Source organism: Marmota marmota, unplaced genomic scaffold, assembly GCF_001458135.2.
Source record: "Marmota marmota marmota unplaced genomic scaffold, marMar, whole genome shotgun sequence".
Lineage (NCBI taxonomy): Eukaryota > Metazoa > Chordata > Mammalia > Rodentia > Sciuridae > Marmota > Marmota marmota.
Window position 1 is genome coordinate 19,091,468 of NW_025999949.1, and position 21,245 is coordinate 19,112,712.

Genomic DNA, 21,245 nt, shown 5'->3' on the forward strand with positions numbered 1-21,245 from the left:
GCTATTGACCTTACAATCAGCTTGGCACTGTGATTTCTTTCTGTAAATTTGAAACATTTTCAAACCAGCCAACATAATAAATCATAGCAATGGAAATACCAAAAGTTGTACTGATGCAAAAAAAATATTGAAGGTAAAATGGATTTTTAAAATGACTCAATTTCTGAGTTACTAGAATTAGTTTTGGTGGATGGTATGTTTGCTTGTTTTTGTTTTGTTTCATTTTGTTTTAATTAGGAAAATATCATCTTCACTGGAATGGAAGATATTGACTAGCAGATGTGCTAATTAGTGCCTTCTTCCAGCAAAGTGTAGCTTGTACTTGAAGTACATGGATTCTGGATCCCTCAATTTGGGCTCTGTTTTCTGCTCTTCCATGTCTCTCTTATGTCGTGACCTCCCACAGGTCATGGTGCATCTCATGGTGCATAGTGAAGTTCCTGGTGCATCTTTTCCTAATGTGTAAAATGGAAATACTCTTTCATACCACTGTTATAAAGAACACATGAGTTAATCTTGCAGGAGCATTTCAAGGTTTAAGGGAATAATCTTACAAGACAGTTAGAAGGGTTAACTGAAAGCACTGGAGCAGACCTTGGAATGTAGTAAAAGCAACTTATTTATTACTAGAATGTGCAGTGTCTTAATATATTAAAATGTGGAATGTGTGCTTATTTTGGGTTGCTGATTTTTCTTTTAGTTTTGCATCTGGTGCTTGAAAAGCCTATTTCTGTTGAGGACTTACTTGGTGGTGACATAAGTAGCTCTAATCTCCAGCTGGACCTATACTAGTGGACATTGCTGCCTCTCTGGAGACTTACTATTTGTGAAAACCTAAGGCATAAGGGAAAAGGACTCAACCAGTACATTTCCAAAAGAGAAGTGAAGCTGGTATGGGAAGAGTGCTATGTAAATCTTGTTTTTTCAAAAAAGTTTTTATAATGGAAATTAAGTATCTTTTTTAGCAGAATCAACACTTTTTCTAGTGCTCTAGAAACTTACACTGCAATGTGTCTTAAATATTTTTCTTCTCTTTTTTTTTTCAAGCAAAGTAGTTGAAACGAAACATAAATTGGCTAGGTATGCATACTTGAAGTAAAATTCAAGCATTCATTCACTTGGTGAACACATATTTTTGAGCGCCTGCCATGTTTCAGGCAGTCTTGGGAGCTGAGGACAAAGAAGTCCACAGCCAGGCACAGACTGCCCTATGGAGCTCCCATGCTGAGAAGGACCTACTTTCCCTGTAGAAGTTGGACTCCTTCTCTTTAAAGCACATGCTTTGCATTTTTCATCAATTTCTATTTCTTGTGGTATCTATTGCCAAGTAATAAAAAAACATGACATCCTGAAGAAACTTGCTATGCATTTTAAGTGTGATTTCTTTGCAGAAAAACTGAACATGACATTTTTTTCCAGTAACTTTTTACAATAATTGTAAAAATTTCTTTAGGGTCAAAGAGTAGCTTAGCCACATTATTAAACAATAACTCAGCTGAGATCTCATGTATATATGAGTGCCTCTATTGTAGAGAATTAGAGAGAATTGTGTGCCATTGTGCTGGACAAAAAGCAGAGAGAGACTATGGGATTTCCTAATATTATTTGAACTTGAACTCTCAGGTTGAGAGGAGATTTTTTTTCCTTTCTCTTTAAAGATGCTCTTTTAAAAATTTAAACAGTTTAACTAGTTAGAAGAGATTCCTGAAATTAGTTATGAAACCTCCTTAAGGTTCCATACCTATGGAGTTCAGTGTAGAAAAATGTAAAGGACCTTTCTGGTGAATACATTGGTTACAAAACATTATTGTTGCATGACTTCAATTTCTTAGCCCAAAATGCCACATCTCTTCTGGAGATAAAAAGCCTGGGGGAGTAAATGTTTATGTTTGGTGGGATTATAGGTCACTGTCTGTTTTATTCTTGATGTTGCATAACTATTTTTGCCAAAGCTAAGAAAAATGTCTTTATCAAATAAGAAAAGATGCACTACCACTACTTTTGGCTGAGCAGCATCATAAGTTAACTTGATTATTTTTTTTCCATTTGTATAGGGTCTTCCTGGAGCAAAAGGCGAACGCGGAGAACGGGTAAGTCTCTCTGGCTATTTGGGGCTGGAACTGTTGAACAAGCCATTGCCTAAGCCTGTGAAAGAACTGCATATATCGTCGTGGTTACTCATTGCTGTTATACCAATCTCTCTCCCTTCCTCTGCCCTGCTCCTGACTGTTGTTGTTAGCGCATTTCCCAGTAGGAACAGCCCCATGGACTTGAGGTCAGGAGAACTAGTTTCTATTTTCATTTTTGTTCAATGACCTTAGGCTCCATTCTTTAAGGATAAAATGGGCAGAATTAAACTCATTTAATTCACAAAGTGGATTTGACAAGGAAATTATATAATGATGTAGAAGAACTCCCAAAGGTATATAGGTTTATACAGATTCCAAATAATAGCTTTGAATTGTTTTCTTGATGGTCCAATATTGACATCCAAGAAGACAGTAGCTGATATAGAACTAAAGAACTGGCCCCCAAACTTAAATCAATTTATTTTAGGGGACTTCTTTCAGAAATCATGCAGTTGCTGATATAGTTGTGTTATTGACTATAACAGAAACATCCCTGTCTTTAGGCTCATCTGATTACCTCCATGAAGCTTGGGCAATGTGTTTAATGCTGCTCAACTATAAAATGGGTTTATTGTGTTTCCTCTGAGTTGTTATTAGTATCAAAAGAGCCACTACTTGAGAAAGTGCTATATGTTATGAGCTCTAAAGAAATATAAATGAAGCATTAAACATATATAGGTTTGTTTTAAAACTATTAAATTTGTTGGAACCTGGGACCAGAAATGCTGAGTTGAACTTTTTAATGTAATAAGGACTCTCAGGAACCTTGAACCCTGAGTGCATGTAGCCTACTGCTCTGTGGTGGTCAGTCTGTCTTGTTGCTAGGAGCCTAAGAGCCCTGGTGGGAACAATGGGTCAGGTCATCCATATCCTGGTAGACCTGGTATGTGGCTGTGCTTTAGAAGTGTGCTTTTCTCTCATCCAGGGTGACCTGCAGTCTCAAGCCATGGTGAGGGCAGTGGCACGTCAAGTATGCGAACAGCTCATCCAGAGTAAGTGTGTCATAGTTGACCGGGTTTTACCCCCTTGCTGTTCACATGGAGTTTGTCTTTCCTGTGACTGTGAGCCCCAGGAGAACTCCTTGAAAACTTGTTGGTGAAGACTCTGTGAGCTTCAGATGGCCACTTCTGATCCATCTAAGATGTCCTTACAGACTACCCTTGGCTCAACATCCATGGTCCAGGAGCCAATTGCCTGTGTTATCAGTCCAAGATCTCTGGGTTTGCCCATGTGGATTTAATATGACTGACAGGTCAGATCTCATATTCCTTTCTTGCTGTACAGATAGATTTCTTCTCAAGTGTCAGTACTTGAAAGCTGCCAAACTGTGTCTTCAGAGGCTACCTTCGTAAAGATGATTCACATTAATTCACATGATTCTTATTCACAAGATTTAAATCAGTATCTCCTTTTTACCTATTTTATATCTGTTATCTTTTGGTTAGGTGAAAGTCCTTCCCTTTATTCCTTAGACTTTATACCAACACACACATACATACATACACACACACACACACACATAGTGACAGGGTAGTTATGACATGGGATGGGAAACTTGGGATTTGTGCCAAAGATTATGCTGGAATACAGTTGTTAAAACACTATGTCTTTATTTTAAACTTGCGCCTTTTAATGGGGCTGTATTTCATTTTGCATGTTGCTCCTGCCAACCGACTGTATATATTATCTCAGTAATTTAACCAGAAGGTTGCTAGACTGGTGGACCCTTCTCTTTTCCAAGTGATCTGTTTAATTCCAGAAGAACTGAGTAAAGATAAAATATTCCTTGAAACCCACCCAGCTCTAGCCTAGCTCTGCCATCTAAACCCCACCCAGAGAATACCCTCCTTCTCTAGGACCAACATTAGCAGAGTGGCTACCTTGTCAGCCTCAGGGTTACAATTATTTTAATCCAGGAAAGTTAGGGAGCGAGGCCAGGAGACCCCTGAAAACATCCAAGGAGTACCTCCTAATGGCCTGATCCAAACTTCCACCTGAGTTCTGAGATCTCCCTCTCTGGAAGGCGTGGAGTGAAGCTCCCTTCATGAACTTGGAAGAGCTTTCATTAAGACACAAATATCAGGACAAACTGAGGACAAAATCTACTATCTTAAGACACAGAGTCTTGCTCCCTGTATTTTAACTCAATTTAATTTAAATGAGTGTCCAAATTAAATGTATAAGGAGAAACAACTTACCAGTTAAATGATACTGTTTCAGTTTTGTGCCAAAACAGGTTCTTTAAAACCAATACCGTAGAAAAGGGAAATTGAACTTGAATCTCTTCTGGAGTAGAATACATTCAAAACTCTCCCATCTCCTACATTATTTCATAGGTTTCTCATTTTAATACAGCATATATGAATAGACCATTATAATAAGAAACCTTACATGACTTGCTGACCATCACATGAAGAAAACTTCACAATATTTGTTGCCTTATTCCACAATAAAAATGAAGCCTTTTATAATATATGATTATTTAAAAATGGAGGGCTCAAAATTTATTTTTCTCCCTTAGGAATTCTCACATTGTTGTGAATGACTTCAAGGAAGTAGAGTCAGGGAGTTGAGACAAGAAAGTTTTAAACACGTCTGTAAAACAGGGAATCCCTGCCAGTCAGTACAGCTTGGAGATGGAAGAGATTGTATGCAACCCACTCAGAGACTGTATTTCTGGCAATTCAGTCATCCTCCTTAATATGGCTTTGGTCTTCCTCTGGGTTCCCTATTTTATTTCTTAGGCTCCTGCTCAGGACTTGATTTATCAGTTAGTGTATAATTCCTTACAAGCTCAGTCATCTGCTTTTTAGTTTTCCATTAACCAGAAGAATTATGCTAAGAAGACTCACTTGGGAAACTGCGAGGCCAAAGTGACAACAGCTGGGGATGTGATAAAGGACAGCCCTGGTCAGTGAAGGAAGCTGAGAAAGCAGATGTGGACACACTTACCTGCTGCAAGTGGGCTATGCCTACAGAGAGTCCTCAAGTCTCCAGGAGAGGGTCCCTAGTTGCAGTCACAGTCCAACTCTTAAGACGGCATTGGAAACATTTTAGAAGTATTTCCTCAAAAAATGGCTTCTATTTTTTACTTAGCTTTAAATATTTGAAAACGTTATAAGTAATAATCACTTTTATAAAGATCTTTCCTGATGATGTTGGAGAAAAGAGGGATTCTGGTGTCAAGTGCTTTGCAAATCTATTCTTCTAATTATTAAATTGCATTCTTACAGTCACAGCTGGGTTAAAAGATTATGGGAGAGAATGCCAGATTTTTATTATATAAAGCTAGTGGGAGTTTTTGCAGCTGGGACCTAAGAAAAGTTTCCTGAAAAAAAAAAAAAAAAGGCTTGGCAACCAAGATGAGTCGAGACAGAGAACTTGTCTGGGGATTTGTGAGCAAGAGGGTGGGGCTGGCTTTGTAGGTTGGAAAAAAGACAAATAAAATGGGGGGGGGGATTGTTGTAGAAAAAGGCAGCTGGGAGAGGTTTAGGGATCAGATAAATGTTGGGGTGAAGATAAAATTTATGACTTCTGCTCTGTGATGCTTGTTGGGAAGCTGACGTGAGCTCTGGAATTCCAAACACATGAGATGTGACTCGAATACAGTCCAGCAGTTAATATCATCCAAAGTAAAATGTAAAAAATCCGAAGTTGGAAATCAACATATTTCAGAGGGTGTGGTTTTTTTTTTCTTCCTCTTGGTGGGTAATGAATAGAATTGTTTGGGGCCTTAATGGAAAGTACCCCCATCCTCCCTTTCTCTTTTTGACCATTCTTTGAATGCTGTTTTCTTGCTTCATACCTCAGGTCACATGGCCAGGTACACAGCCATCCTCAACCAGATCCCCAGCCACTCCTCATCCATCCGGACTGTCCAAGGGCCTCCTGGAGAACCTGGAAGACCAGGTTCACCTGGAACCCCTGGTGAGCAAGGACCCCCAGGTGCACCCGGCTTCCCAGGAAATGCAGGTGTGCCAGGGGCCCCAGGAGAACGAGGTAAGCTGGGCCACTGCTCTTATGGCAACTCCCCTGAGAAGGGGACAATGACACAGAGCATGGTACTTTTATGATGATAAATTCTGAAGTAATGGACCTAAATTCATTCTACCCCATCTATTCTTTTAATTTTTTGATGGTGGTGGTGGGGATTGAACCCAGAGCCTTGTGCATGCAAGGCAAGCATTCTACCAACTAAGCTATATCCCCAGCCCCTGCTCCATCTATTCTTCAATTTCTTGTTTATCTGTCCCTGAGTTGAGAAAATTGAGCAGTGTACAACGCATTCATCAGGAGCCACATCTGTTTGTATGACACAGAAGGGTCAGAGCCCCAGCTCACTTCTAAGAGGCTTTTGAGTTCATGAAAAGAGATGTCCCCACTAGATGGATGAATTAAGAAGCTCCTTCTAGTGCTAAGAATTAGAAAATGCTCCCTCACTCTGGGTAGATGTGGCATCCCGTGTGTGTCATGGCGAGCCAGGAGCTCACTCTATACACAGATATGGTGCTTTGTTTGTGTGCACAATGCACAGATTGGGCAATAGCCAGTGGCAATCCTGAGAAGAGTCCCAATCATATCGACCTGTGACTCACACATGGAACATACAGCTCTGAACTTTAAATTAAAATACCATGTACAGCTCATCTTCCTATAATATGAAGAAATACTTATTTAACAGTTTCTTGGCCAGTGCTTTATCTTTCTCACTGAAGTCTCTAAAATAGAAATCTCCACTTCACCTTCTCTTTTACCATCCATGGCTCTTAAAAGTATTATATAACATATGATGTGACACTTCATCATGTACAACTAGAGAATGAAAAGTTGTGCTGAAATGAAAATTGTGCAGAGAATGAAAAATTGTGTACAATGAATCAAAATGCATTCTGCTGTCATATATACTTAATTTAAATAAATTAATTAATTTAAAAAGTATTACATAACACAAAATAAGACACCTTTGACCAGGCATGGTGGTGCACATCTGTAATCTCAGGGACTCAGGAGGCTGAGGCAGGAAGATAGCAAGTTCAAAGTCAGACTCAGCAAAAGCAAGAGGGCACTAAGCAACTCAATGAAACCCTGTCTCTAAATTTAAAGATATATATATATACACAAAATAGGGCTGGGGATATAGCTCAGTAGTTGAGTGCCTCTGAGTTTAATCCCAGGTACCAAAAAAAAAAAAAAAAAAGACTCTGTTTGAATTTCACCTAGTTTCGTTCATTGATCATTCCAGAAGCAGATAAAAAAAAAAGATGTAGGAAGTTGGGGTCAAATATTAATCTGGGAGAAATGAGGGGCAAAATTGTCAGAGATGAAAGTGTGGTCTGAGACACTATTTCTAGAACTTAGGTCTGGGAAAGCTGAGTGTTACCTGTCTTCTCTGCAAGTCATCCTGCATTTGTGGGAGGGGTGGAATTAATTCCCCTCATAAGATTTGGGATATGACTGGAGATAACAAAAAACGATATCTCGCAGTCATCATTGACTCATGCCCGCAGGCCCTGTGCATTTCTGCCTCAGCTCTTTTTACACAGTGTCTTTCCCCCCTGGGAAATGTCCTCTCCTCCCCTTATCTAGCATACATACATCTTATTCTTATTTCAGGGCTCAGCTTAACTCCTGTCTCATGCATATAGCTTTTCTTGATCATCCCAGTGTATGGAGACCTCCGCCCTGAACACCTGCTGCCTTTCCTGTCTCTCCCTTCCAATTTAGCGCCACTCTTCTTGTGGTAGTGAATGGCTAGTTTGCTGAACACGGGTCAAGTGTGAATTGCTCTACACAACGCTTTGCATTTAATAGGCACATGCTAGATGGCCATTGCTTTGATTATGATCCAGATATGATTTTTCTTTCTGGAGGTTTTTTCTAGTGTCAGGGCATAGAATCTGCAGACTAATGAAGGGTCTTATTCCCTCATAATGTGTCACAGACTTGGTTGCCTGGCAGGTGGCCCCCTCTGTCAGCAGAGTACCTCTGATGGTGTTGGGGATGGAGAAAGTGTGACTCCAGAAGCACAGAGCCAGCATCGGGGTCACCCCCGGCTGGTCACTAGCTGCCTTTGTTCCTTTTGGAGGTTGTAGCCCTGTTCTTATTGAATTGAGACTTTCCTGCTCTGTGAGATTGCTAAGTGAATAGACCTGAGAAAATCACGCAGTAGTTCTCAAAGAGTGGCCCAGACAACCACTGGAAATAGGAAATTCCATGATGTGATTTTCTTACCCACATGTAGGTAAGAATTCCCTAAGATGTAGAGGATAACAATAAGACAGAAAATGAGAGATGCCCTTTGAGTGTGGGGAAGGTGATTTTAATTGATAGATGATAGAGGGTGTTTGGAGATTGCTAAGTTGGGGTTTATAGGCCAGAGTCCAGCAGGCTCTTCATTTACAGCAAAGCCATTTTGGTCATAGCTGGGATTCATTTCTACAAGGTGTGCAGTGATGTTTTGCTCTTTGCCTTGTGCTCCAAACACCCTAGGAAGGATTGAGAGAGAAAAATATCTGTCTTTCCACTGAGCCAAAAAAATAGACTTTTACAAACAGAGGGCTTCAGCCATCCATTCTTTTGAGACTCCAATTTTGCATAAAAAGATGCAGATGAAGTTATTGAGGCCAAAAGAGCTCAAAATCAGTTCATTGCCAGGACCATGTTTTTATTCTGCTGTGTACAGTATGATGCTACATAAAACAGTCTTAAGGAATGCGCCATTGAAATGAGCAAAAATAATTGTTATTACTAGGCAAAATAGTAAAGTATAAAAGCAAGATTTAAAGGAGTATGACTGTATGTGTGGCTTAGCACTCACATGGACCTTACTTTCTGCTGAGGCTCCATGGGTTGCACTAGTTCCCCTACCAAGCTCATGACTATTCACACTGGCTAAATTTTCATCAGAAATGCACCAGCTGGTCTCTCTACTATCATTTTTTGAACTTTTAAAAACTTGATATATAGTAAAAAATGTAATGCAGAATGCTTATGAATCTGTGTGCATGTAAACGTTTGCAACTGAGGCAAAAGAACTATTATTGTGTCCTATTTTCTTCTTTCCTTCAAAGCTTTAGGGGAGATCTTGAATATTATGATCTTGGTTTGAAAGGCACTATCCTGGTACAATATCTTTAACTCCATCTTTATAAGAGAAATGGCAATAGAATATGTGTTTAGAGAGCTGAAGGAAACTTACAGGCATCCCCTCCATCTTAGCAATGTAACACAGATGGCTTTTCATGATTCTCCTTATTACCAAATAGAGAGAATACAGTTTTTGCTCAGTCTGATTATCTCTCCTCATCAATCCTTTGTCTCTTTAATTTAAACAAAATCTTGTTTATAAGTTTGTGGGGAACAATCTCAGCTATCTTCTCACTGAGATTATAATACATAATCCTTAGAATGGAAAGATTCAGAGGGTACTTATGGCTTGTGCTGGTCAAGTTTTCTGTCTAAAGCTTGAACTCCAATTTGGATTTACCTAATTGCTGGTGCTCAGAATTTAAGAGGCTTAATTTGCATGATGCCATTGTTATGCAGCTTCATTTCTCACCTGCTTTTTCTTATCCTGTTAGTTTAAGTTCCTCCAGGGATTACTGTATTGGTTACTTCTTCCTAAACCTGGCACTGTCCTCAGATAAATAGTTTTTCATACCTGTGTCCTTGTTATCCCAAAATTCAGAAAAAGGGTATAATTAGCCCTAAAGTTCCTCCATTGTTCCTTGAACCTAGTGATGGCTCTTCTTTACCTCAGATCCTTCTCCAGTCATGGTCTTGGATAATCCTAACTAGATCCCCTTCATAATAGACCCATTTTTTTGGTATTTTTGTATTTATTCTTTTTAGTTATACGTGACAGTAGTTATACGTGCATTTTGACATATTATATATACATGAATATAACTTCCTATTCTTGTGGTTGTATGTGATGTGGAGTTTCACTGGTCATGTATTCATATATGAACAGAGGAAAGTTATGTCTAATTAATTTCACTGTCTTTCCTATAAACATCCCCCCTCCCTTCCCTTCATTTCCCTTTGTCTAATCCAAAGAACTTCTATTCTCTCTCCACTCTTATTGTGTGTTAGCATTCACATATTAGAGAGAACATTCAGCCTTTGGTTTTTGAGGATTGGCTTATTTCACTTAGCCTGATAGTCTCCAGATCCATTCATTGACTGGCAAATGTCATAATTTCATTCCCGTTTCTTTTTTAAATTAGTTTTTCTTGGTGCATTAAGATTGTACATAATAGTGAAATTTGCTGTGACATATTCGTACATGCATATAACATAATTTGGCCAATTACACTCTGCACTACCTCCCCTTTCCTCTCCCCCATCCCCCTGGTTCCCTTCCTTTACCCCTCTGGAACAGCTCCATTTCTAATTCCAACTCTGCACATCATTCCCACATGATTCATCTGTTCATTTCCTTACACTGTTTATTTAAAATGTTCATTATTCACACTACTATCTTGAACTAAAATTAACCAAGTTGACAATGAGTTTGTCGGTCTGTAGCTCACAAAATTAACTTTATATTTACTTGAAAAGAAAAAGAAAGTACTCCTGATTTCTGTCTTCATGCAACTCCTTCAGTTTCAATGATTCTTCAAAAATTATTGGATCAGAGGCACCATACAACTGAAGGTTTTCATTTTTAGGTTGTCCACCCATAACAGCTGGAATTCATATCTGGTTTGTTTTGTGCAGTAAATCAGCAAATATGTATTGAATGCAGGGCTTATGTAAGGCTTTTTGGCTTGGCCATATGTGAGATAATACCATTATTTGTGGCTTTCACTTATTAGGCACCAAATGCATTTGCCAACTACTGTACTCAATTCTATGTTTGTACTATCTCATTTGGAGAAAATAAAAGACATGGTTTGATAAAGAAGAAATATGGACTGTTTCTGAATGTTCAAGGTGGGAGATAATAAATGTTATGTGAGTTAGAAAATAAATGATTTCAGAATGTAGAGGAAGATGTCATTGTGGTCTTTGAAAAGAAAGTGTTCAAATACTGGGTATCAGTTGCTTAGCATGCTGTGTAACCCTAATAAAAATCTTATGAGATCAGGATTAGCCCTGTTTTTAGGTGAGAAAACTGAGGCTGTGTTTCCTTTCCTGTGCCCTGTTTCTGTCTGTGAATTATTTAGTGAGTTTCATAAAGGAGAGGTCAGAGCTGTGCAGAGTCTGATGAACCTTCGTTCAGGATGACTCCTAACAACCACAAATTCAAAACATGTGACCTGTTGGATTGGCCAGAATGTCCTGGTGGGCTGTGGCTGGACTATTTGCAAGCTCTTTGTGCACTCTGAGTTGGTATATTTGGATAGCATTGAGGCATCTGTAACTGATCCATTAGATAAAAACAAATGTGATAGAAACCATTTGGCATGGTTATACCATTTGGCACATGACAGTTCTCCCAGCAACTTAGCAAATACTCAACACCACATAACAGAGTCCATCTGGAAGAATTACCTGTAGAGAAACTGCTCATAGATCTGGCACTTTGGAGGACAACTCTAAAATTTAGACTTCTGTTAGGATATTTGATTTGGAGGCAAAGAGAGAGAAACATGGAATTGTACAAGTCAATCCTTTTTAGAAGAAAAATCATTTCACCTCTCTAATTTGTGAAGCTGCATTATCTGAGAGTAGCATACTAGTTTGAACAGAATGTGGTTTGGGGCCTCAGTGACATATGGGTTAGGATCCTAACTCTGCAACTAGTTACTAACTATGTAATTGTGACTCCCTAAGCTTAGATCCTAATTTCCCAGAATTTTCATTTGTTCAACCAATGCTTACTGAGCATCTACTACATGTCGGGCAGAGTTCTTGGCATTGACAGCATGGTGGGTAAGGCAGGCATGCATTTCCCAACTTTCAGGCCACCTTGCTAACTATGGGCAAGACAGATATTAAACAAATAATATATGAATAATTTTATTTCAGTTGTGTAAAGTGCTAAGAAAAAAATGCGGGTTGTAATCTGAGCAAAGGAGACTCTGACTTAAGTCTACAAAGTCAGTGATATTTTAACTGAGACCTGAGAGTTTGGTAGAAATTTAAAATATCAATGAGAGAGAGAGGGAAGCATTCTAGGCAGGGAAACATCACATGCCAACGTCCTGAGGCGGGAAAGGGGTTGAAACATAAAGCCATGATTCTCAATCCTACCTGACATGTTGTCCCCTCTTTACAACAAATATTTGTGACACCTTCTTTACTTTTCCAAAATGGGATTCAGAGGTAATAAATGCAACCTATCTTCACACACAAACAAATGATACCAAATAAAGTACCAAAGTGTACTCTTGTATAACAGAAAGGGAACTGAAAGGATATCAATGTAGGTCAAATAATTTATTTCAGTATGTAGTTAAGTGCCCAAAAAAACCCTATATAATTATTTCATCATCCAAAAATTCTTCTAGAAACAACTAAGACCCATAGGAAATAGCACAGGCAGAACGTGGGGAGTGAGGAGGAGAATAAGAACCCAGGAGAGGAGAGGGACAGACAGGGGCCTCATGAAGCAACCAACACTTTGTAGTTCTGGGTGAGGAATTTGAACTTGATCCTGAAAGCAACAGAAACTTCCCCATTTCTTCTTCAGAATGTCATTATAAAGAATTGTGCCATCTGCATTTGTCTTTCTTGTACTCACAGTGAAGATCTAAACACGTGATTGCCATTATGCAAATAAATGTAAATGATCTCCTGGCCTTTTTAACCCAAGGTTTATTGGCAAGGAGAGTTCCCCCAGGGAAACCCAATAGAAAAGGAGCTGCCTTGCTCTGATGCCATAAATAAATGACAGTCCCTTTCATGGGTGGCAGTGGGGGCAGCAAACTGCGACCCTACACTAAAGCTAACCTTTTGTGCCTAATGCTCATGAGAAACCCAGACAATAGGGCTGAGAGAGAAGAAAAAAAAAAAAAAAGTCCTGGATAGATTTAAAGTTTGGAGAAGTAGGTTTCTTTTGTTCAGTATTCTATCTCAGAAGGGCTGAAGATAAATCTAGCAGAAAAATTTGATAAGAAATCAAAATAAAGGCATAACAGCTGTGAGCCAGGATCATTGCCATGGTAGAGATCAATTCTGTGAAACTTCTTAATGCCCCATGTATCCTGACTTATTCCTAGAAAAATGATCTGTATGGGGCAGGCCAACTTGATTAAAGGTGGGGCAGGGTAGGGCTTTCATTACAACTCTGGTTGGCACTTAAATATTGACAAGTCTTGCTGTGATTTTGTACGACACTTGATGTTCAGTTGCCTGACTGTGCTCTCTCTACTCATTGCTGTTTGAAACACATTTTCCTTCTTCTCCCCTGAGTCCCATTCCAGGCTCTCGTTTCCTGAGAGAAAAGTCAAGATAGAGTTTTCCCTTTTCTCTCCCAGTACTATCTGGTAAGTCCAATTCAAATGCCTTTTAGATAAGACCTTTTTCTGAAACTCTGCTGGATTAGGTTTTCCTAACGTGTGGTCACGTTAAGGCATGGACAATGAATGTTCTTTCCTTTTACCTCTTTACATCATGTTTCATTTTTTAGGGTTTCTCCCCCACCCCCACCCCCACCAGTTGTGAAGTGACTCATTACATTGATCACTGCTGCAGAAACTTCATGCATTAGTAATCTGCTGCTGTGTAACAAATTACCTTAGAACTTGGTGGCTTAAAGCAGTGAACGTACATGGCCTCCATTTTTGTGGGCCAAGGTTGTGAGATTAGCTGGGTGCTTTGGGCCCAGGGTCTTTCACGAAGTTGAAGTTGATAGTCATCCAGGGCTGTAGCCAACCGAAGCCTTGACTAGGGCTAGAGGATCTGCTTCAAGATGAGTCCCTCTATTCTACTTTGCTCAGAACTGGTGCTGAGAGAAAGAAGGAGAGGAGAAGAAGAAAAAGAAGGAGGAGTTGTCATTGTTGTTCCCAATGACTTCTTTGGAGCTAGTCTCAGGAGTCACAAGCCTTTCCTTCACCATGTTCCACTTGTCTGACGGGAGTCACAAAGCATCTCTCACACTCAGGCAGAGGAGAACTGTGCTGTGCATTTGTGAGGGAGGTATATCAAAGAATTTGTGAGTATATAGTTAAGCCATCGTCTACCTGTGAATCACACCAGGCCTTCTGGCCGTGCAGTGCAAGCTGGAGGTAGCTTTCATTCATCAGAGTGGGCCCTCCATGTGTGACTTCCAGTATGCTGAAGAATGAGGGGACTTGGGAAGGGCCAACCCATTCTGTACCTGCCTGTTTTCACCATCTATGTGTGTTTTCTCTCCTCTAGACTTTCAATTCAATGCCAGATGTAAACTTTTTAGAGGGAAACAGATGCAAGTTTAAACACCTAAAAAAGAATAGCATATATTGCAAAAATATTTTTGTAGAATACTAGCATCTTTTGTATTCCTGTTTCTGAGATTTGTTGTAATAAGGACAAAATTGTTCTCCAAATAAACAAAAAGAATGATTTAAGAAAAAAAAAAGTTGTTGACAAAATCAAATTCTGTCTTCGCTCCTTGTAATGAGTAAAATTTGACTTTATTACAATGACCAAAATCTGTAACTGGTGTCTATCAAAATGTTATTTTTGCCATGGAAATATAATTTGTTCCTGTAACTTAATTCCAGTAATTTAGGGGGCTTGCACAAGAGGATCCCACAAGTTCAACGTCAGTCTCAACAACTCTGTGAGACCTTGTCTTAAACTAAAGCAGTTAAAAAGTCTGGGGATAGAGCTCAGTAGTAAAATGCCCCTGTTATAAAAAAAAATTTTAAAAAGGAGGAAGAAGAGGAGGAGGAGAAGGAAAAGAAAAAAATAAAACCGTGGTTAGAGTCTGTATAGTATGTATATTAGTTATGAACAAACATCTGATAAATCTGTACTTTACCAATCCTAGCCCATTAATCTGTGGTGCTACTACTCAGCACCCACATGGAATACCTCTCTTGAACTGGTCTTTGATGGTTTCACCTTGTCCTATCTCACCAATGAGGCTGCCTTCTGCAAAGACCAAAGTTATTGTATATTTTTCTTTTATTCCTCATAATACCTGAGATACAATAGTTACTTCATGAATCATAAATGATGTTTATTACTTTTGGCTGGCATCTCTATGGCTGTTCCTTGTTCCCGCTTGTGCCACGATGAAAGTCGAAACACATGTGGTTATAGCTTATGAGTCCTGAGATGTCAGAGACGTCATGTGAACAGCAAAGTACTACCAAGTTCACAGTGCTGGCCATCACCGAGCATCATGAGGTGAAAGTGGTCAAAAAATCAGGGTGAGATGTTTAAGTAGGAGATTTGGTTATGCTGGCTAGCAGAAGAGAGAGACAGACTGCCTTTCTGAACTTGTAGGAATGTCACCATTATGTATAATTATAATGCACTGGTGAAAAATATGGAAAAAATATTATAATGTTGTTTTTTATTCTCTAAATTTCTAGGCCTTCCCTTGAACATAAATAAGTGCAATCAAAATATAGCATGTACTAGTTTATATGATAAAACAAAAGCTGTAAGCAGTTTTAGTAGTGATAAGCCATGTTCAATAGGCTTTTTGACCTGGCTATCAAAGCAAAAAATATATGATAATAAATAAATATATTGAAATACATTTTTAAGGTGGGAAAAAAGCATGTATAGAAGAGATATATGCATTAGTCTGTTCCATTTTAATTGGTTCTAGATTTAGCTTTGACATGAAATTACTTGGTAAATGTAGCAAAATAGTTTGAGTTTTTTGAAGTTCTTTGAAAATTTGGAAAGACATGAGAAGGATCCTAGATATGATGTGCTTATTTAATAAAGAGTCCTTCTTGCTTGTTATGAAGGGCTGTTGGTCGTAATACATTTTGTTTTAACCTTGTAGATCTTGACCTTATCCTAGTCCCCTGACATAGGTCTCTTCTCTCTCAAGGATAGAAGTCATTGTATCAAGACCAAGCTGTAATTTAAGTATCATCTACTTGTTCCATATTCATGTTGAACCGGAAATGTTCATTGGCTTAAGCCAAAGAAATTGACTCATTTTCCCACAAATTTTTAATAATTTTCTTAATAATCAGCATTGTAGATAATATAAGACAGCATTTAAAGAGGAACTGTCAAGACTTTGGAGCTGAGAGAAATAGACTGGCATTTGATCTGACATTTTTGTGTACCCATGAGGTCAGTGGCCCAAGCTGAGTGGAAAAAAACAAAAGCCAGGATTCCTGGTGCCTGACAATCCTGTTTCCTCCAGCCACTTAACTGCCACTGTGAACAGCCAACCTGCAGATGAGAGTGGGCTGGTGTCGGCTGATGCACTGTGCACCCCATCTTCTTTCTTCAATCCCCCACTGGCCTCTCTTCCCCCCTTTCTCTGCCCAAACTTGAGTGAGTGTGTGGACAGACACTAAAGCATCCTCTGCCTGTAGTGTCTTGCCTGATAGAAACTGATGGAAAATCCTGAAGTGCACACTCTCCTGTTGCCTTGGCCTGGACACGGTGAGTGGATTCCTTTGACCACTGGGTTTCCTTGTTTAGTGATTGGACACATTTTCCTCTGGTGTTTCTGTGGGGCTGACACAGTGTTTTCCTGGATGACTTGAGCTCTGTGGGACTCCCATCTGCCTCGGTTATTGTAGCACCCAGCAGAGCAGATTCCAGATTTTGTGGAACCTCCAAACGTAACTAACTTGGGGTTCCTCTTTCAGAAGATAAGTCCCAGTTATGAACATGAAATAGGTACAGGGTGTTGAAAGGGGACTGTGCAGGCAAGGAGCCACATCCATTTACCTTGAAGTCTGATCCCCAAAGCTTGACCTGACCTGGCCTCTCTCCTTAACCCTACCTCTGCCTCTCTGCATCTCAACTTGACAGCTGCAATCCTCTGTGGCTCCTGATTCCAGTGGGCAACGAACGTGTCTCTCTGCTTTGAATCCTGCCCGAAGGCTTAGGCTCTGTGCTCAAGCCACATCATTTTTTCCTGTTGTTTCTGCTGCCCTCCTAGGGGTGATAGTGGCTTCCTGCTATTGTTTATTTATAAGCTTCATCTTTATTTGACTCTGGAGGCCATCTATTACCCATCTAATTGAGTCTCTGTCTGAAATTCGTCTGCCTGAAAGACCTAGAGTGGCTTATATTTCCCTGGCTCAGCTCTGAATTATATAGTATGTGGCCAGTTACTAATATGAAAAGAGCAACAGGAAATGAGACTTTTAGCAAAGTTTATTTACACTTAAAGCAACTGTATATTTTCTACTCTGGGCCACTATAACCCAAAGCATGGATCTCTACAGACTGATACTAGCCCTGTGGACCAGACATGTGGAAATACCAGAGCTTGGCAAAGGGCATAAGATACAGTTAAACTGAGTCCAATTTCTTTGCCTTCTTGTAACCAGGTTCTTAAGTACATTGTACTTAGTAGGCATTCAGGCATGCACTGTGTGAAGAACAGACTGAACTTGAAATTCATCGCCAGCATTTCCCAGGCAACAGACAAATATAACACAGCTGAAGTCTTGCTCCACAGTCTCTGTGACTTTTTGGTATAATTACAATGAAAGCATTCCCCAGGCCTTGCATCTCTGCCTGGGCATAAATCCTGGGAGTTCCTCAGAATGTCTGGGATCAGGAAGCAGCAACTGCTCCACGGAGTAGCAGAGACTCCAGCCTGGAGTGCTTGGTGTGGCTGGGGGGCCATAGAGATGAGTAAGATCTTCCTACTCAGAGGCCAACAGGCCAAAGAAAATAGGAAACAGACAACAAGGGGCCAGGCCCAGGACATGTGGTCAGTGTGAGCAGGATAAATCCTCCTAAATTCAACCCCAGATCTTGCTCAGAGCAGAAGATAAGTGAAACTGAGGGACACAGCTGAAGAAGTGGGGTGGTGCACACAGACTGATAGCTGAATGTGAAGGCAGAGAGAACCATGAAGACGGATTTGACAGTTCAGGAAGCCACAATTGCACCAAGCCAGACAAGAAGCTCAGCCTGCATACCCAGGCTTGGGTGAAGAGGCGGCAAGTACAGGCTTCCTATAGAGGCATCCACACCAACCTTTCCTGGTTGAAATGTTGGCTCTGTTCTTCTTAGCTAAGGACAGGTGACTTGGCCTCTGTATCACAGTCCTTTTTCAGGGTTAATGACAGTTGCCCTCTTGGTTCCTATGAAAACGGAGTGAATTTGTACATGTAAAGCATCTGACTTCAAAACCTAGTGAAGTAGCTTACAGGCATAGCTGATGCACCATAGGCCACTTTTTGGTTTTGTCTCAGTCTGCCATCAGACTGTATTGCATTCATCCACCCATTTTTGTTGGTAGATATTTCTAAAGTGCTTGATATGCAACTGGCACTGGGGATACAGTGAAGAATTAAGACACACAGATACCGCTTTCATGGAAAATATTGGAGGGTCAGTGTTAGCTTACTGGTAATGGAGAGTCAGGTAGTCTCAAATGGCTTCTAATGAGAATCTGAAGAACGAATCACAGTGACCAATGTGCCATTCTAGTGGAGGATGTTGATAACGGGGATATGGTTATGTGCAGGCAGGGGGCATATGGGGAATCTCTGTTCTGCTGTGAACCTAAAACTGCTTTGAAATGTTAGAAACATAATAATGAGAGAGACTGGGGGTGGGATAGAGAGAAAGAGAAGAAGGAAAGGAAGAAATGGGTTCTCTCTGATGATCTTAAATATTTTTGATAACTACAGAAAACTAATGATATATCAATCTTGGTTAAATTACATTTGGGGTAAATTACATCTTCATTTATATTAATTATGCTCATAAAACATTACTGAAGCTTACATTTAATTGGAACTAATTAAGCTCATCTATAAAAAGCACTAGAGTCAGTTTCCCCATGCAGGGAACTTGATTTTTAAAAAGCAGTGTTCACGTAACCCAGGAGTGTGAAAGTAATACCAAAGCTTCAGCTTTGTTGTTTTATTTTCAGTCTCTAGATCCTTCCAGGTTCTACTTCTGATGCGCAGCTGAGTGCTGACATAGGCCTCTCCATTCTGTCAGTCTTCCTGTGTTTACTGGGCCACCTGTTATGAGATCCTTCTTGGCTCTGATACTAGAGAGATAAGTAAGGCATCTCCATCAATGGGCTTATAGTTTGGGGGCTGGATGGACATGAGTAAGAAATACAGTTGGATACATGGAGCCCTAGAAGGTACAGATATTATGGAAACAGAGAAATCATTCATTCATTCTTTTATTAGTTCACTCAACAAAATATTTGCTAGTTATGTATCCTGCAAAGACACCCTACAAAGTATTATGGACAGAGCCAGGAATAAGATAGATAATCATTGCCCCCTTGGATCTATTGTGGCTCTGCCTATTATGGATACAGAGAAGGTTGAAGCAGCATCTTGAAGAATGATGTGCACTTATGCAGAAGGCACAAGGTGAGAGGGTGCTTCCAGAGGAAATCTCTCTTGCACTCAGATTCCATGCATCTCCTGAGTCTCAATGCTTTTGTAGAAAGGATTCTGGCATCCTTCTGTGGTGACCCCATCTTGGCACCTTGGGGCCTCACCTTGGTCTTTTGCAACAGAGATTTATTATAGGCGATGACTGTTTGTTTTGTCTGTAAAGAATGACTTTGTGTCCAGGCTCTGAGGCCCTTAAGCATCTTATGAACTGTCACAGGCTGACTTTTAGGACATTTGGCTTCCTACCTTTTAATCAGTGTCTACAAAACTTATCAAAAATATGTCCACATCTATTTTTGGAGCACTGAATTAATTGTTTAAGCCTAGACTTTAATTTTAATCCTTATGATTTTAAACATGATTATTGCACTCCCAAAAGAAGACTTACAGCTAAGTTTATGTATCAAGGATATGAATATTCCTTTGGCAGGAGAACCATATGTATACATACTGGGAATTTAGCAAGTCAGCTAAAGCAGGTCAGGAAACTCGGAGGTTGGTCCTGAGACCATTTTCCTGGGTGTCCTTACAGCCTGCCTTTGTCTTGTACTGGTGGAAAATCCAGATGATATTGTAGGACCGAGAGGTGGTGAGAGGCCTCTGAGTCACCCTGCAGTTAATCAGGAGCAGCTTGGTGTTAGTCATCAGTTTATTTTCTTATGTTTTAATTTTTTTCAAAATTAGCAGTTCTCATGGGGAATGTAACGCCAATTCTAATAGAAAAAGAGGGATTTTGCTAAATTCCCAGTTGCCTGTTAGGGTGCTGGCACTGACAAGTGAGAGAACACTGTCAGCCGGAGAGAACCAACTCAGCTCCTCAACTAATACCTCGAGGACTTACCCAGGTGGCTGTCTGTCTAAACAACCTGATTAGCAATCAAGCAGTAAAGGGTAACTAGTCTGAGTGAAGCGTGAGCTTTTAAAACTCAAAGGAGATGTACTTGGACTTTTGAGAAATCACCATCCTCCTTATGGACTCCTAAAAGAAGCAGCAGGCCCTACCAGCATGTCACAGGTGTGTGGTCTGCCTTGGACTCTTATTGAGGCATTGGCCTTAACATCACCAAGGGCACATGAAGTAGGTCTGGGATTGTGGGAAGCACAGCAGTGCTAGACCAGACTGGACCACTGAAAACAAGGAAGAGTGCTTTTTTATTTCAAAACACTATCTTGATCCCAGGAGGTGGTTACTGGGAGCACAGAAGACACCCACAGTGTAGAGACAATAATTATATGTGCAGGGTAAAGAAAAACTCAGCTGCTCACTGCCTACTTTAACAACTATTTTCAGAACAAATACTGTACCGATGCCTTTCTTTCTGGAACTTATAAACCAAGATGTTAAAAGTTAATATTTTGAAGTGCTAGAATTCTTACTTGTTGTGACTTCTAATTTGTCTACTGTGAATATGTATTATATTTGTAGTAAGAAAATTAAGTTATTTGTAATTTAAAAAACTTTTTAAGTTCCCTGCATGACTGCTATCTATCAAATTGGCTATTTTTATTTATGTTTTCTTCTAGGCTTTGTCAGTAGGTATAATTAATCAGAGATGAGGTTCTGCATTCTACTCTTTCAAAGAATTCTTGTTTCTGGGAAGTGAATAGCAGAGACCTTCTATGATATGTGCTAGGGTTACCTGATTCTAGTCTA

General features: G+C 39.9%; 1 protein-coding gene across 5 annotated transcripts in view; it reads left to right on the forward strand.

Annotated features, from left to right (window-relative positions):
• Col14a1 (collagen type XIV alpha 1 chain) overlaps positions 1–21,245 on the forward strand; it is a 201,008-nt gene that overhangs the window by 173,312 nt on the left and 6,451 nt on the right. For all 5 annotated transcript variants that reach the window (XM_048802064.1, XM_015486420.2, XM_015486421.2 and 2 more), the window contains exons 43-45: positions 2,055–2,090; positions 3,055–3,121; positions 5,940–6,128. In XM_048802064.1, coding sequence (XP_048658021.1) covers positions 2,055–2,090; positions 3,055–3,121; positions 5,940–6,128 — 292 coding nt within the window. The remainder of the gene's footprint in view (positions 1–2,054; positions 2,091–3,054; positions 3,122–5,939; positions 6,129–21,245) is intronic.